General features: G+C 33.7%; 1 protein-coding gene across 4 annotated transcripts in view; it reads left to right on the top strand.

The window, feature by feature from the left end:
* DENND1B (DENN domain containing 1B) overlaps positions 1 to 16,566 on the top strand; it is a 241,859-nt gene that overhangs the window by 89,507 nt on the left and 135,786 nt on the right. For all 4 annotated transcript variants that reach the window (XM_039252678.1, XM_039252682.1, XM_039252680.1 and 1 more), the window contains exons 4-5: positions 4,617 to 4,666; positions 6,586 to 6,705. In XM_039252678.1, coding sequence (XP_039108609.1) covers positions 4,617 to 4,666; positions 6,586 to 6,705 — 170 coding nt within the window. The remainder of the gene's footprint in view (positions 1 to 4,616; positions 4,667 to 6,585; positions 6,706 to 16,566) is intronic.

The following is a 16,566-nucleotide window of genomic DNA, read 5'->3' as shown; positions in this document are numbered from 1 at the left end:
ATTCCACAGTGGATTCATTTATACTGACGGTTATTCCTCAGCTTTATGTTTAAAATTCATTCTCTTAAGTTTAACAAACTTCTTTAAAAATGCGAGAAGCTGGTGTCTAAGGAGGCTCTATGTATAACCTACCATATTAATGTAATTTTACCTTGTAATAAAACTCAATCTGACTTAATCACCCTATTAGTATAGCTGTATTTCCCTTGAAAAGTAAGGCATCTTGTGGTGCCCCCATGAGTGTGCTCTGGGGCCCTGACGCATGTCCCCGCACAGTGTGGGAATCCAGCTCTGCCCTGTGCAGCCTGCTTGTGACTAAGCAGCTTAGTGCATGCTTCTTTTGAGGAAAAAAAGGTGATTCCCCTCATGTAAAGCACAAACAGATTGAATTCATAGTATTAAGTAATTTTCACTTATTTGGGGAGATAACATTCAAATTTAAGGAATTACCTTTGTAGAATTCTATGGCCTTGGTGAAAAATTAGATTTGACAGATAGCCCCCTTGTTGTTACAGAATGATTTTGAAAGTGTTACTGAAATGAATGAAATTATGGATATTTGAAAACTGTTCTTATATAATATTGTGTTATATTTTTCCTGAGAGCTTCGGTATCAATTTAATTACTTGATTAAAATTTTTGTGAGGAGTCTTAAGAAAGAAAATCTGATACTTCAGCTTCTTTATATAAAATCACATGCCTCATGGTTAGTGGAAAATGAGTAAGTTTGAATTTTGACTTTTTTCTAACTACTCCAAGGCTAAGCTAAGCATAGATAACCATTTCCCTTGCCAGTGATTAGTTTAGGGGTGGCTATGACCTTCTGGCTAATTAAATATAATGGGAAAGTCAGCCTGTGGGCTTCTGGGAAAGGTTTCCTCACTGATAAGAAGAGATAACAGAAAGAAATGCTTCTTTCACTGGGCACTGCTGTATCTTCGAGTGGTATGCTGAACTCTGGCAGCTTATTTTGTGACCATGAGTAGAGGAAGCTAAGGACAAATCCGACAAACTCAGGACAGCAAAGCAGAAGGAGAGCAGATTCCTGAGTCCTTAAAGAAGATGTTGAATTAATCAGTCCTGAACAATTCTACCTTGTCACTTTTGCACTGAGAGAATAACTATTCCTTATATATTAAACACCCTTAACTGATACAGTTAGTCTTATTCCTTAGTTACGGATAGTTTCAAACTAAGTTAGAGTCAAGACTCTTAAGTGTCTATAGTGTAGGCTATCAAATGTATTTTGAAGAACCCTCCCAAGTGATTCTTAACACCTTGTCTTCTTTCTAATTCTTACTGCCCTCCCATTGAGAATCTCTGGAGCAAGGTAGTTATGAGATTGAATTAAGAGGACTTAATGAATGACTGATTTTATTTGGGAATCAGGAAAGGGAAGGAATCTAGACAACCACTGTGTTTTGGTTTGGGTAACTGGGTAGATGGTGCTGCTGTTCTAGGTGATAAGGACTACAACTAAAAGAATTACTTCAATTTTGCACATTCTGAAATCGAGGTGTCAGTAATTGATACTAGGGAGTAGTTAAATATATAATCCTTGAGTCAGAAATATCTAAACTATAATACTATAAGATTTGGTAGTTGTACTGGAAACATAGGTGAAAATGAAACGGACTAGGCATTTATCCCTTATTGGCATGGAAGAGAACTTTAGAGGCAGGGAAAGAAGTGGTGGAGAAAGAGGAAAAACAATTACTGATGTCAACAATGACTCATTTCATCTTAGATTTTTTTTGTTAGATTTTTTTTCTCTGAGAAATTCCAGGACCTTTGTAATGATTGAACTTTCATTAGGAGGTAAACTCTACATATTTTAGTTTTTTTAAAAAGTAGATTCTTAAATGCTTCCCCCCCTTTTATTTGATTAATTTATAATGCTGAACAGTAGCCTCATGGGATAAAGAGTTAATAAACCGCTCTAACACTAGCAGTTTACTCTCTTCTCTTATTTGACTGTAATGCTTATTAATATAAATCTGGGATATAGTACCAAAAACACCCACCCCAATGTATAAATTTTCATCAGTCCTTATTTCCAGTCATTTAAAGGATTGTAGATGTGTTGTTTTTAGGGCATATGTATGTATATGTGTTATGCCCTTTGTTTTTGCTATTCATAATTGTATATTCTACGTCATTCTTTTGTTATTACTATATTTTAACACTTGACATTTTAGTCAATGTGTTCTTTTGTATAAAAATAAAATATTTTAGAGACTTAGGATGATCCAGAAAATTCAAATAATTTTTCTTGGCCAAGGAAATTAGGTATTTCCTGAAAACAAAGCCTGTAGAAAACAGAAACATAGCTTTGGAAGAGTATGATCTTAAATCTTTCACATAATCTATGAATCTCAATCCAGAACTGTGTGTGTGTGTGTGTGTGTGTGTGTGTGTGAGTGATATCAAAATCACTTTATGATGGAAGTATCAGACTTTATGAACACTTCCAATTCATATAAAAGTATAATTTTCAATTAACATTATTGCTGAAAGGATCCAAAAAAAACCCATTTGCATGTGTCTTATTCCTCCCTTCAACTCTCTCTTTTTTAACTTCAGTTTGAATAGCACCTGTAATTAAGGAAGAAAACCGAGCCCTGGGAGCTAGGTAGGACTTTCAGCTATTGATCTGTGTAAACCCAGCTTATACTGTCAGGGGAGAAACAGTCAACTGCTGAGTTGCTTTGTCACTGACATAAGCTGAGAGAGGATTTTTTTGTCTATACTGTTTATACACTAGTCTATAGACCTGCTGGCTGGTTGAATTTTAAAGAGTGCAGAGGTTTAAAGACTTGTCCCCTGAGGGATGCTTCTGCCAGTTGGGAAGCGAGCTGAGGCTGTTTTGCAGAAGTGTGTGCCTGTGTGTTGCGTGTGGAAGGAGGGAGAGGGAGGGTGTGAAAGATGGAGCAACTAACTGGGAAACATTCTTCTTAATTTGAGTCTTAAAAAAAATTGATGTGAAATATATTACTGATTTGGGGATATTTAGAAGCAGACAATGAGTTTGGAATATCTCTATTGTTACAGAAATTATATGAACTTTGGGGGGGATATCAAAACAGTGTTCATATGCGGAGTGGGTCTGGTAAATGGTTTCACTTCTGTAGCACAAGACAAGGGTTAGATGGCCAAATGAACTGTTTTCAGTTTTAGTTATTTAAATTATTTCAGCTTTAGTGGATCTTTTAATTACATTCAGCAGAATGTTTTCAATAGTAAAACAGCTTTTTCTAAATATGGAGTCTGTGCTCATATTTTTAAAGGTATGTGTGCATAAGCAAGCCAGGGTACCCTGCCCTAAAGGTAGAAAATAGCTTTTTTACATGATGTTTTTCTTTCTGCTTCAGCGTCTTAAGGCTCTTGAAGCTTTCTTAGGTATTGCCATTGGAATTTTACAGTGTTATATTATTAATTAATACCTAATTGCAGTCTATAGTTTACAAGAACTTAATAGATTCTACTTTAAAATACTCAGTATTATGTTTCTGTAGAGCTTTTAAATATTTAGATATTAATATTTTCTCTGGTTGTATATTTTATTGGTAAAGAGGTAGTAGTTTTGATGGGGCGACTGTTGCATGAAGATAGTTGCTTTTTTTTCTTTTTAATAAGAAACATTATTATAAATCTCTGCTTTGTCTTGTAAAAATCACCTGGCTTTGAACTTATCTTTAATTCTAAAGTTTAATTTTAGAATCAGAGTTAATATTCAGTTGTTTTTCGTTTATAACTAAATAGATCTTTTTGCCAAGTGTCTGACAGTTATTTGTACTTTATTATGATTGTTAACGTGTATGGTTTCCAAAAGCTTTTAAAATTATTTTACAATGACTATAAAATTACTGCAGGTTTCAAAATCAATAGGTTATTTTCTGTGCTCAGTTAAAACATCGATTTTCATATGAGGCAATTCATAAACCAGAGTACATAGAATAGAAGCTGTGTTGTTTTAAAGTCTTATTTTTAGATACACATTTTTTAAAGAATGTTATTTGAGATAAACTTGATGTTACTTTTGTTGAATTCACCTAGAAAAACATATAAATGTGTTTCTTTATCTATAGAAAGCCTTTTTTTTTTTTTTTTTTTTTAACCATTTTACTACGGGACATGTAGAGTTGTTTTACCTCTCAGAAATTCATTCTGCTGCCAACTTCATTCCCTTTTCTCTGCCTGCATTTTAATTGAAACAACATTTATATTTTTGAGCCAGAATCTGTCAGAAGTCCCTGTGGCTAGTCTGTGGTACAAGTAGCAGCAGACGTAGCTTACCCATATGGTGCGGTGCTTCTTGTAAAATCCATATGGCCTTGTTGAAGGGAATCCCAGCGGGGATGTGAAGGGTGTTAATACCCTTCAGGCCAGGCCTTTCCCTCCTGGGGTTTCCGTGGCATTGTCAGTGCAATCTGCCAAAGCACCAACTTAATTCCTTTTTAATAATCAATTATTTTAGTCTTGGAACCTGTGCTATTTTTCCTAAGGAAAAAAAAAAAAAAGCAAACTTTTCCCCCCTAGCAAATGTCTCAGAAAAAGTTTTAACTGCGTCTTTTAAAATATTCTAAAGCTTTTTTTGTTTTAATTTGCGTTTGCAGGAAGTACTACAGAGTGTGCCCAAGTTCTGTTTCCCCTTTGACATTGAAAGGTACAGTATAAGCCATCATTCAAAGTCACTTTAGCTTATCTCCGTGAGCACTTTAAAATTATTACACGTGTTTTCTTAATAAAAAGAAATGTACTTTCTCTTCACTGCTTCTAACCGCAACAAAAAAATTAAATAATATTTGGAAAGAAGTAGCCTTTTTTACATCGCTGTCTTTTGTTTTCTCTGCCAGTTAGAAGTCTTAAGGTTCCATTTCTTCCTTTTGTTCTTCAGGTACATATTGTAAGCACCTGCAGAAAAAAAAATATTACTGTGTCCTTAATCAGAGCCTTAGAATTGTGTCTTTTAAAATTAGATGTATATATCCTGGTTTCTATCTCACTTCACCCTAAATGAAAAGACCATCTGTGAGATATTGTAAAACCCATGACTAGTTGTTTCCCAAGAATAGCTGTATAGAATTAGTGCAATATTATGGAAGGCTGCAGGGAAACCCTCCAAACAGTTTTGAAAAATCTCATTATGTTTGTATTTTACTGAACAAATACTGAATGAATAGAGTATTACCTGTGTAGTTGGAATTTCACAGAATATATGGGCCTTTGAGCCTAAAACCGGATTATTTATTGTTTTTCATGTAATTTTCACACCCTATTATCAGTTATTTTAAGAGTATGATACGATGGGTTTTAAAGCAAAATTTATTTTTGGAAAATATTTTGGCTAAAGTAAAGATGAGTAAAAATCTGAAATTGTACACTATTAAAGATAATGCCTTGTGAATGATGGGCTAATTGATACTAATAAATATTGATACCCCTTGTTTTAGCTCCTTTCTGGAGAGTGAACTGTGCTTGTTAAAGTTAAAATTTTCAAATTAATAGCAAAGATAAAATAAGAGATCTCGAAAGTATATTGTGAACATTGGGCACTAGAGGGCACATCAGGTACTAGAGGTTGTTTTTGAAGTTTGCGAAATTGTTTTCAAAACTGTTCTCTTACAAGCGTTCTTGGTAAATGTTCAGCACCTGAAATACAGTGTTTCCTGACCATTGAAGACAGTTTGTAGTATTGGCACGATAGTAATAAAGTAACTTACTTCTTTTTACATAATTCCTGTGGCTGTTTCAAAACCAAAATTTTCGGTGTGATAGAAGCAGATATTCATAGTTACTGTCTAATGGCAAGAGTATGGCCAGTAACAGGAAATGTATTTATATATTTCAAATGGTGATGAAGATTCAGTGTAATGGTTTACATTGCACCTTACACTGCAGTATGACACAAACTATGTATGACAGCCTGATACTCCGGTCACAGTTCACTTAATTCCTCATAGTAAGCTTTTCTGTAGAAATTGAACTCTTAATTTGTGCTTGGAAATTTACTCTCAGGATAGGGTAGCTCTTGAAGAGAATGCTAAAGAAATGCCCATAGTAATTTTTATGGTATTTTACTGGGTGAGAATGTCAACAGAAGAAGCAATTAAACAGAGTCGGTGGTGGCTGCCATTGGATTCAAAAGCAACCTGATTTGCTATTTAAGCAGTCTTGAAATAAAATCATGAAAGTCAAGGCTGGAGTTGAGCGGAATCGGTCATCATGTCTCGGTTCTCACTTCCACGATCTCGGTGATAGTATTTTCAGACTTACGAATTATGTTGTAAGTACTTTTAGGCATGTGCCAACTTACTCTGAAATACCTTATGATTCCCTACTAAGGGGTTAGTCCATATGTGCTGAATTGCTCAGCCTGTACAACGTATTGTAATATTCAGCTCATGATTTAGTTTACACATTTCATACTCAATTTAGTTTTAGAACCTAGTTCTAGATTTGAGAACCAACTGATCAGGAAGGTGAAACCAGTGCTGCATGTGAATGTATTCTCGCTTTGCTTTCCTTTAAGAAAATTCTCACACAAAAGACACATTAAAGTTTTATAATATTGCTGTATTTTAGAGTATCTCAGAATCAAGTTGGACAGCACTTTACCTTTGTACTGACAGACATTGAAAGTAAACAGAGATTTGGATTCTGCAGACTCACATCAGGAGGCAAAATATGCTTGTGCATCCTTAGGTGAGTATTTGTAGTAAACAAACCAAACCAAACCAAAACTGGATGTATTAGTTATTAACTGTGCCTTTCTTTGGTACTTTGTTATGTTTAGCATGCTTAAAAATATGTGTATAGTATTTTTTGGTTATTTGTTTTCTCTAGATCTAAGTAAGTTGAAAAATAATTGTATTTTCTGTATACAGTAGGCTTAAAGATTTATCAGTAACAGTAAAATTTTTCTTGAAAGAATTGGCTCCTTTATGATTAGCTTTTGTGGATTTGTTTTTGAAAAATTAAATATTAAGATGCGAGTTCAAATAATATACATTTCACCTGTTAAGTAAGATGCAAAAAAGTCAAATTAATACCTACTCTTTTCTACCACTGATCCAAAACTTGTAGTTTTGAAAGTTAAGTTACTGCTTTAAGGCAATGGCTATAAATGTGATTCTGGGGCAGAGATGTTTAGAGATGTTTTATTTGTCCATATGGTTTCTTAAGAATTTTTGAAGATGTTTCTCATTCTATAAAATTTAGTAAATTTTTGCATAAAGTTTATGATTTCTTTTGCTAAATGGGAATGGCTGTAAATTCTGGTCTTGCACTTTCCAGTAGCAGCAATAAAACTGGAACTAAGCAGCAGGTTTGTAGTTGTGTCATGAATTTGCTAGTTTGTCACAAGTCCTACCTGTTCTGCTTCAATTGCTTACATCACCTGCTTGCCTCAGTATGTAGTTAAGAATGTGTCTCCTTTTATCAGACCTAGGGTTTGAGGTGCTGGCTGCTGACAAGGAAGGGTCCTAAAAAGTAGCTTCCCTTAGTATGTCTTGATGAGTCAGAAATCCAGATGCATTTCCATAAAAATAAGATTCTGTACTGTGGTTATAGTACGGATTTTGGTCAAGCTAGATTCTACTCTGTATCGTTCCAGTTTTAGTATATTTGCTGCCGAAGTGAGCACTGGTCAAGCTAGATTCTGTAGAAATGCTTGTAGGAGAAGAAATACCATTTGATTTACTACTAAAATATTGCAAAGAAAGCTCTGGTGTAAAGTTGATGTTCATTTGCTGTTTAGCCACATCCATATCATTCTTTGAGGTTTAAGTTCTAAATTTACTCAGAGCATCTGTTAGAGTTGGAGATTTTTCTTCAGTCTTTATTCGAAAGTAAATGCTTAACTGTTTTATAAGTAATTATGTTTTATCTGGAAGAGTATTATGCTTCAAACTATAGGTTGTGATTCTTATAATTTAAAGCTGGTTGGTTGTGCATTGAGAGTGGAGGGTGACAGTATGGAAAATGGGTGGGGAGAGCTCCTTGCATCACTGTGTTGCATGCTGACGATTCCAAAGGGGAGTGTAACCTCATCCACTCTGCCCAAGACAGGTTTGTCCTCATAGAAAGACCAAAAGCTGTATATGCTTTCTAATTTTTCTCTATCTTAAATCTTTTCTTTAAAAAGTCAAATTTACAGAAGAGTTTCAAGAATACTACTGTGAACTCTTGTATATACATCAACCAGATTCACACTTGTTACTATGTCTGTCTCTCTCCTTCCTCTGTGTGCCTCTCAGTACATGTACACATAGAATCAAATTCTTCTTCTCTTTCTCTTATAGTTGTTCTTGTTGAGCCACTTGAGAGTAAACTATAGACATCATTTTTCTGTAATATTTGAATCAGGATTTTTACAACTTACCTCATTGCCTTTGAAATGAATTCCTGATACTGATAATTAAAGATGATGAACCTTTGTCTTTGTTTCGAACTTTTAAAATATCTTGAATACACCAAACCTACTCATAATTAGCAAACTGTTATTAAATGTTCAGAATAGTCCCTACAAATGTGTTTATAGAATAAACATTCTTAGACATTTCTGTTTAAATTTAGGAAAGCCAATATTACTTCAGAATATTTACACAAAAAAGGCCTAGAGCTATTTGTTACATTTGTGAAAGACTGGTATAGTGTCCATATCTCTAAACCAGGGGCCATTAATTTGTAGAAAACAGATTCTAAGAAAGTTACAGTAATTGAGTTTTTGTTGTCAAACTTGTATATGTAGAAGAACACCTGAGTGTTGTAGTACTTTTTGGAGTAGGAATAGTTTTACCTGCAGAAAATAAAGTTGTATAAATTTAATAAAATAGTAAAGTCATATGTGCCAATAAAGAAAACCTTTCACAATCTGCATTACTGTTATTGTATCTTTAAAAAACATTCCTTTTTTATCTGTTCATTTATTTTTACCACGTGACAATGCTTTCTAGTAAATAAGAAATAGGTATCAAAGCTTTATAAAAAATAGGGGAGAGTCTTTAATTGACAAGTTTCTATTCTCCAGCTTATTTTTTCCTAGGAAATTTAGAAAAGACTCCCATCTCAAAATTTTAATGGCATAACAGAATCTTTGTCCTGAAAGGCAATGTGCTATACTGAGAATAGCCACTTTAGAGGATAGCCAGTAAACTAGAGAGCTATTTACTTTTAATAGTGAAAGAGAATAAAAATTTAGTGGAATTCGTCAGCTTATTGAGAAAATTGTTGGGGCACTTGGGTGGCTCAGTTGGTTGAGTCTCCAACTTTGGCTCAGGTCATGAGCTCATGGCTCATGAGTTTGAGCCTCACATCAGGCTGTGTGCCGACAGCTCAGAGCCTGGAGCCTGCTTCAGATTCTGTGTCTCCCTCTCTCTCTGCCTCTCCCCCACTTCTGCTCTCTCTCTCTCAAAAATAAATAAACTTTTTTAAAAAGTTGTTATAGATAGGTAAATACCTGTTTTAGGCTGTAATTAACGTATGTCTGTGAAAAGAATTTTAACAAATCTCTTGAATGCTGTAGTAAAGAGAATAATGGTGTTCTGTATCTTGGTTTGGCTATGAATTAGACCAGGTCTCCCCCCAGTTTAGATTTAACTTTATAATTATTGAAAGGAATGATAAAACTTTAAATGTACCAGAAGAAAATATCATTGGTTTTTAAAAATTACTGTAGTCATGAGTGCCTTTATATGCATTCCCTACTGTTGAAACTTGAGGCCGTAAAGTTTGGCATCTTTGACTTTATGATGATGGAAGCCTTTGTTTGATGACAACTATAATAAGGAAGTTAAAAATACCAATGAGTGGCACCTGCGTGGCTCATTCGTTTAAGTATCTGACTCTTGATCTCAGCTCAGGTCTTGATTTCAGGGTGGTGAGTAAGTTCAAGCCCTGCTTTGGGCTCTGCACTGGTCGTGAAGCCTATAAAAAAGCCAAAAACCAAAAACTAATAATGAACTGGTAGGAATATATTTACAGCCACTGTAACAGAGTAAATAGCTATGATATGTAATAAGTACCTATGAGTCAATGATGCAGAACCCAATAGAAGAATAAGTAAAGCGTTTGAATAACATTCACAGAGGAAATTTAAATAGCATGTACACCTATGAATGATGTTCGGCCTTACTAAAGGTGAAAGAAATGAACACATTAAGATTGACAGAAATGAAATAAATAAAAGAAACAGCAAGAGAGGAAAGAGACATGTCATGTATTGTTTATGGAACTATAAAATGACATAACCTAAACTTATTAATACCTATCAAATTTGTAAAATCTCATACCCCTTAACTTAATTAATTGTAGCCCCAGAATTTTAAATCTCAGAAATATTCCCACTAGTCATCAGTAAAGTATGAACAGAGTTAGTAGAGCATGGTTTATAAGCAAAAAAAACAAAAAAACAAAAAACAAAAAAACGGGATATAAAGGACCCTCAGTAGGAATTGATTAAGTATATTATGGTACATTCCTCACTCAGTCTCCCCTGGTAACCCCCCTTCCCTGCTAGAATGTTCTCTGTGTTTTTTTATTCATCTCTTATTTTCCCAGTGCCTACAGTAGTGCCTGACACATAATGAATTCTTAATAGATATTTGTTGAATAAATAAATTAATGTATAAATGATGAACAGAGAGAATATTATTTATAAGGGAAAAATATATATACATACAGACTGACTCAGAAATGTTTATGATACATCGTGAAATGAAAAATTTTAAAGTAATATTTATGGTATGTTCTTATATTATTGAAGTACAATTTATATTTGTATATATGTATTTTAAGAAGTAGTTAACAGTAAGAAAGAGCATATATTAATGTATCATTGTATATATTTATAAAAAAGACTTAGGAGGATACATGTCCAGTTTTCTCTTACTTTACATACTTTAGCATTTATCTATTTTCTGCAATGAATGAGGCATTTTTACCAGTTTTTCCTTGTTCTAAAATTCTAGGTATTAGAACTATAAATAGCATATAAAAATCGGTAGGAATTTAACCAGAGCATCTTTTGTCAGGTAAAATATATAGTCTTTTTGCAAGATAAGCGATTATTTTACTAGTGTGTTTTATGAAAGGCACTTCAAAGGAATCAGTTGATCATTGTGGTATAGCAGAATTAAGAATGGAAAGGGTCGCTTCATTCTGTGCCCTTGCCTTTGAAATTTGGAGTCACAGTGTATGAAAGAATGACCTTAGGAAGAGAAAAAAATATTGCTTGTAAAATGACTTCCCCATGACCATCTCGGAGCCCAAGATTGGTGTCTTTCTATAATTTCAGTTACCAGGTGGTTGGAGAAATGCTGCTACATCTATAATTTATTTCCTATTATTTGTTTCTCTTCCAACCTGCTCATTTAATTTCATTGTCTCCTTAAGATGTAGAAGCAAGTTTGTTTCAATATAAAATCAAGACTTAGAATTTAACTAGTAATTTTCTGAGGTGAGTAGGGAAGAAAAGTAGAATTATCTAATGAACTATTCACAGAATTAGAGAGATCAGGCCTATTCTTTTGAAGGTCACGTGTTTTGTTTTGTTTTGTTTTGTTTTGGGTACATGTGAAGCTTTGTTGTTGTTTAGTTTACTTTTTAATTATGGAATGTGGTGCTTGCAGGGGTTGTATGAGAGAATTGCCTATGCTGGTATTCTGAGTTTTAACTCTGGAGTAATGTTTGCATTCAATTTTGTGAGAGTGTCCTGATTTTCTTAGAATCTGGCCTTAGTTCTAAGGCTTCTTAGAGTTTAGCCTTTAATAGAGCTAAAAGTTTAGAAAAATGACAGAATATTTGCATAAGCAAGAGACAGATATATGTCTTTAACCATGTTTTTCTGATAACAAAAGTAATATATTTTACTACAGAAAATTGGGAAGATACAGAGAAGTTTAAAAAAAGAAAATAAAGGCACTTGTAATATGCAACAACTTAAATTTTTGTATTTCATTCTTGGCTTATTTCTACAAGACTTGTTAAAATACATTTACAAATCTTCCTGTCAGGTAGCGAACTAAATAATGAACTATAGTCTTTAGGCAAAATTTGTAAAACAAATGAATGCAAGTGCAGCAGTTTATAAATTAGAAAAGTCACAGTAGCTTTCCCAGTGTCCCTGTAAGGGCTAAGAGGTTTGCACATGCTCAATCTGACAGTTGGTCATTTCACTTTTTTTTCCTTAAAAGTTGAGATTTAGCACAAAGATGATTTCCTTTCTGATTATAGTTTTTAAAGTTAGTTACTTGTATCTTTACCTGGAATATATTATGACTTTCAAATATGGAAAATTTTCATACCTTGTCCGTGAAACTGCTGGGCAAAATTAGCCATTTTATTGAAACGTACAATATTAGGTATTCCACTTTGAGATAATACTGGTTTTATTATTTATGGGTCATTCTCAATATTAAATGATTTAAGATTCTTAGGTAGAAGTTAATATTTCTCCTGTTGTTTTTATAATATCCTGCTAAGCACTTTAAATTTTTTCTCTTGTGATTAAATATATCTTCACAAAAAATCTTTTCATTTGTATTGCCTTCCAGTGGTTGTATTTTAACGATCTAAATTTTAAAAGAAAAATATACATGTCTCATGAGTTTTGTTGATATTGAATAGTTTAAAGTATTTCAGGTCCTTAAAGGTAGTCATAGTGAAGATGAAATACATTTAAAGATGGTTAAGATTTTTAACACAAGGTAAAATCAAATTTAAAAGTTGATGTTGAATTTTGAGTTTTCAGCCATGGTTGTATTATTTAGCTCTTTTCCATGGTGTATCTTAACAAGAGTTCCAAAATATTCTGAGATACGACTAACTTAAATCTTGCCGTTGTTTGTATTTAGAATTGCTTCCACGTGCTAACAAAAATGCAAGAAATAACTTTTTCTCCCCCTAATTTGATTAACATAGATTTAGAACGATAAAAGTGTTGCCAAGGATTTAAAATGAAATGCCCTAATAAGGAAGACAGATTGATGTTTAGTGTTCAGGGCCTTTGTAGCCCCCTTCTGCCTCCCCCGCTCTACCCCCCACACCTTAACTCATACCAAACTTGAAGGTTTCACACTCTTCCTCTGGGCAAATCCCTGAGAAGCAGAATGTTTCAATTTTACACATTTTGTGTCAATTTTCCAGACAGAAAAACAGCCTCTAGACATGAGACGTTTTTCTACGGAAAGGCAGTTTCCTTAGTTTTATTTGATTACTCTAAGTTAGGTTCCTGCTGATCACTTGGACTGTTAGTGGTTACCTGACTATTTGACAAAAAACATTTCCTTTCCTTTATTTAACCTTTGACTTTGGGATGTAAAAGTTTTATCAGCTCCTTAGTGGAAGCACAAGTGTGGGGGAAGTCTTCTTACTGCCACTAAATGGATTCATGACTTTATATATACTGTGTTTTGCCTTATGTCTTTACAAAAAAAAAAAAAATCTCATAACTAAACTTGAAGAATCCCTTGCCTTTTAAACAAATAGTTGGTCTTAACGTATTTATTTTACATTTGTATGTTTTCAAGACTATGAGAGTCACAGTTATTCTTTGTTAGAGAAATTACATTTTTGGTTTTTTAAGATTCAAGTAAAATATTGTCATTATAGTATGTTGAGTACATTTTTTTTTAACTTTCTAGGATTTTTGTGGTTGGTTGTAAGAAAACAGATTTTGACTCTTTGGGACTATAAAATTTAGTGAAAAAATATTTTAACTTACAGTTTATCAGTTTAAGAGCTTATATATTAGTTAGAAATGGCTTTCAATATGTATTGTTTGAAAATTGCCTAAAAAGCCATAAAAATAAAAACACAAGAATAACATTTCCTACCCAGCATGGTAAGCTTATATAATTTACAATGTTTTATAAACCTGTAACGTTTATAATATGTATATGTTATTTGTACTATATATTTTGTCTGTAAAGTTGGCAATGGAATCCTGTTAAAATATTTGAATTATTGACGACGTTGTGTACTCCAGAGCATTTTCTTTGTCATATAAAAGAATGAGCAGGACTTCCTGTTGAGTAGTTGCTGCATGTCAAAGATTCTGAATTCAGTTACCTATAGGGACCAGGAATGGGATTCAAATGAGATATACAGGTTAAGTGTCTGACAATTAGAAGTCACCACAATTAGTGTGGTGATCCAAATAGCACATGCCACATCCAAAGACTGGAGCCATTACACAGCTCTAGGTACTTGTTACAGAGTGAAACATGTGTATCTGGTATTGCTAGTTCTTTTGATTTTTAAGAGGAGCATGAAAACCAGATTTTTAAGTGAATTATCTCAGATTTAGAAGCTGGCAACTTAATTAAATGACAGGGATGGGTTGATCACATAAAATATGCCCATTGGACTTGAGATCGCTAGTCTGCAAGTCGCCAGTCTGCATCCTCTACTCTAGATGCTATTTTTGTTTGTTTTGTTTGGTTTTTTCTTTAGCACCAGAGTGTCCAAGCTTCCCTGATGTTTCTAGGAGCATGACTGGTTGTAGAATAGTTCCGCTTGGATATGTGATGTTCTTATTAAAAAATGTGAATGATATTCAGCCTTAAAAAGGAGCTATTATCATCAAGAAACAGTATAGTTCGCAAGTGCATGTTATGTGTAACTAATCACTGTTTTTTATGGCAAAGCTGGTGTATTAGGCAGTGCTGTAGAAATTGGAAGTCTGTTCCTCTATCTCTCATGAACAAATTATATACAGAAAAAATGTTGACTAGACAATAGATAATGAAGTTATAAGTTCTCTTATTTGTTAAAATGTCATACGTAGATTGTTGGTAAGTAGACTTCTGTTATTTTGGGAGGGATCTTGTTTCATGTTGCAAGCAATGCCCTTTTCAAAATTTCTAAATTTTTAAAAATTTATAATGGGAAGGAATTACTAATACATTAGATGAAAGGTCTTTATCTGCTGGGAAATTTGTCTCTATGAACAAGATGTAATTTAAAAGATTCTGAACAGGGGCGCCTGAGTGACTCAGTTGGTTAAGCATCTGACTTCAGCTCAGGTCATGATCTCATAGTTTGTGGGTTCGAGCCCTGCGTTGGGCTCTGTGCTGACAACTAGCTCAGAGCCTGGAGCCTGTTTCAGATTCTGTGTCTCCCTCTCTCTCTGACCCTCTCCTGCTCACGCTGTCTCTTTCTCTCTCTGTCTCTCTCTCTCTTAGAAGTAAATAAAATATTTAAAAAAAATTAAAAGTCTCTGAACATTAGGTAAACAAAATTTGAAAGAATTTTCTTAAGCAGATAGAAATTATAAATAGACTGATTTAGGTTTAAACTGGAATATTTTATCATAGTTTATTTAGCTGCCTGAAAATGTCTGGTCACTGGACTTGTTTATTCAAAGGTTGGATATTATCGAACTACGTGCTACATTGGGTAATGGGCTATCTACAGTGGACCTCTGAGCAAATAGTGCTCAGTCAGATTGATCAGAGTTCTAATCCTGGTCTTGCCATTTGGTAGCTTTATGACCCTGAATATTTTTTTTTACCTTAGTTTAGTCAATTTTACACTATGGCATTATTTTAATAATTGAATGAGATAATACATACAAAGTACATAGCATGTTTATAAATATATAGTTAGTGCTTAAGAGGTTTTATTCCCTGCTGATCCAGTTATTTTGACATATTTAGAGTCTCTTTCTTAGATTTTTCTCTGTCCTCCTTAGATAGGCATATAACTGACTATTAAGTCGTGTTACCCAAATAGAAATAACAGAGCATGATGGAGCCTTAGACATGACTTTGAGAATATCCCAATTAAATTTTGTTGCTGTGTTTTTTAAAAAAATAATGTTAGCCTGATTTATAGATGAAATCATATTAGGGATAGTTATAAAACATCATCGTGTCTAGCAGTGCTGTGAACATAATTGAGTGTTGAAGTTGATAATTAAGAAAATGAACATGAGAACAAAATCCAGCATATCCTGTGTCAAGAATGCACATAGCTTGGTACCAGGATGAAATTCAGTAAGATTTAGTATCCTTGGAGATTAAAAAAAAAATAGCAGTAATTATGTAGATACCAAAATACCTAACACAAATAAGAACTGTTAAATCTTGAGAAGTAACCGAAATATTAATCAGTTTCCTAATTTGATTTGTTTTATTTTCAAAATAGTTAAATAATCTTACATATAAATTGTGTTTATCTATATAAATTAGTTTTTTATGACAAATTGTGTTTTAGTTCATCTTCACAATTTGAAAGAAAATTGGAATAGGAAGATAACCAATGAAAACTAATGTAAAGATGAGGAAATCAGAACATTAAAAACATATTTGCACTATTGGTGGGAAAACAGTATGGAGATTCCTCAAAAAGTTAAAAGTAAAACTACCAAAAAATAAAATAAAATAAAATAAAAAAGGGGGGCGCCTGGGTGGCTTAGTCGGTTAAGCACCCTACTTTCACTTAGGTCATGATCTCGCGGTTCGTGGGTTCGAGCCCCGCGTCGGGCTCTGTGCTGACTGCCAGCTCAGAGCCTGGGGCCTGTTTCAGTCTGTGACTCCCTCTCTCTCTGACCCTCCCTTGCTC

This window comes from Hyaena hyaena, unplaced genomic scaffold, assembly GCF_003009895.1.
Source record: "Hyaena hyaena isolate Hyena2069 unplaced genomic scaffold, ASM300989v1 scaffold_429, whole genome shotgun sequence".
In the NCBI taxonomy this organism is placed as follows: domain Eukaryota; kingdom Metazoa; phylum Chordata; class Mammalia; order Carnivora; family Hyaenidae; genus Hyaena; species Hyaena hyaena.
This window is presented reverse-complemented; position numbering and strand designations above follow the sequence as displayed.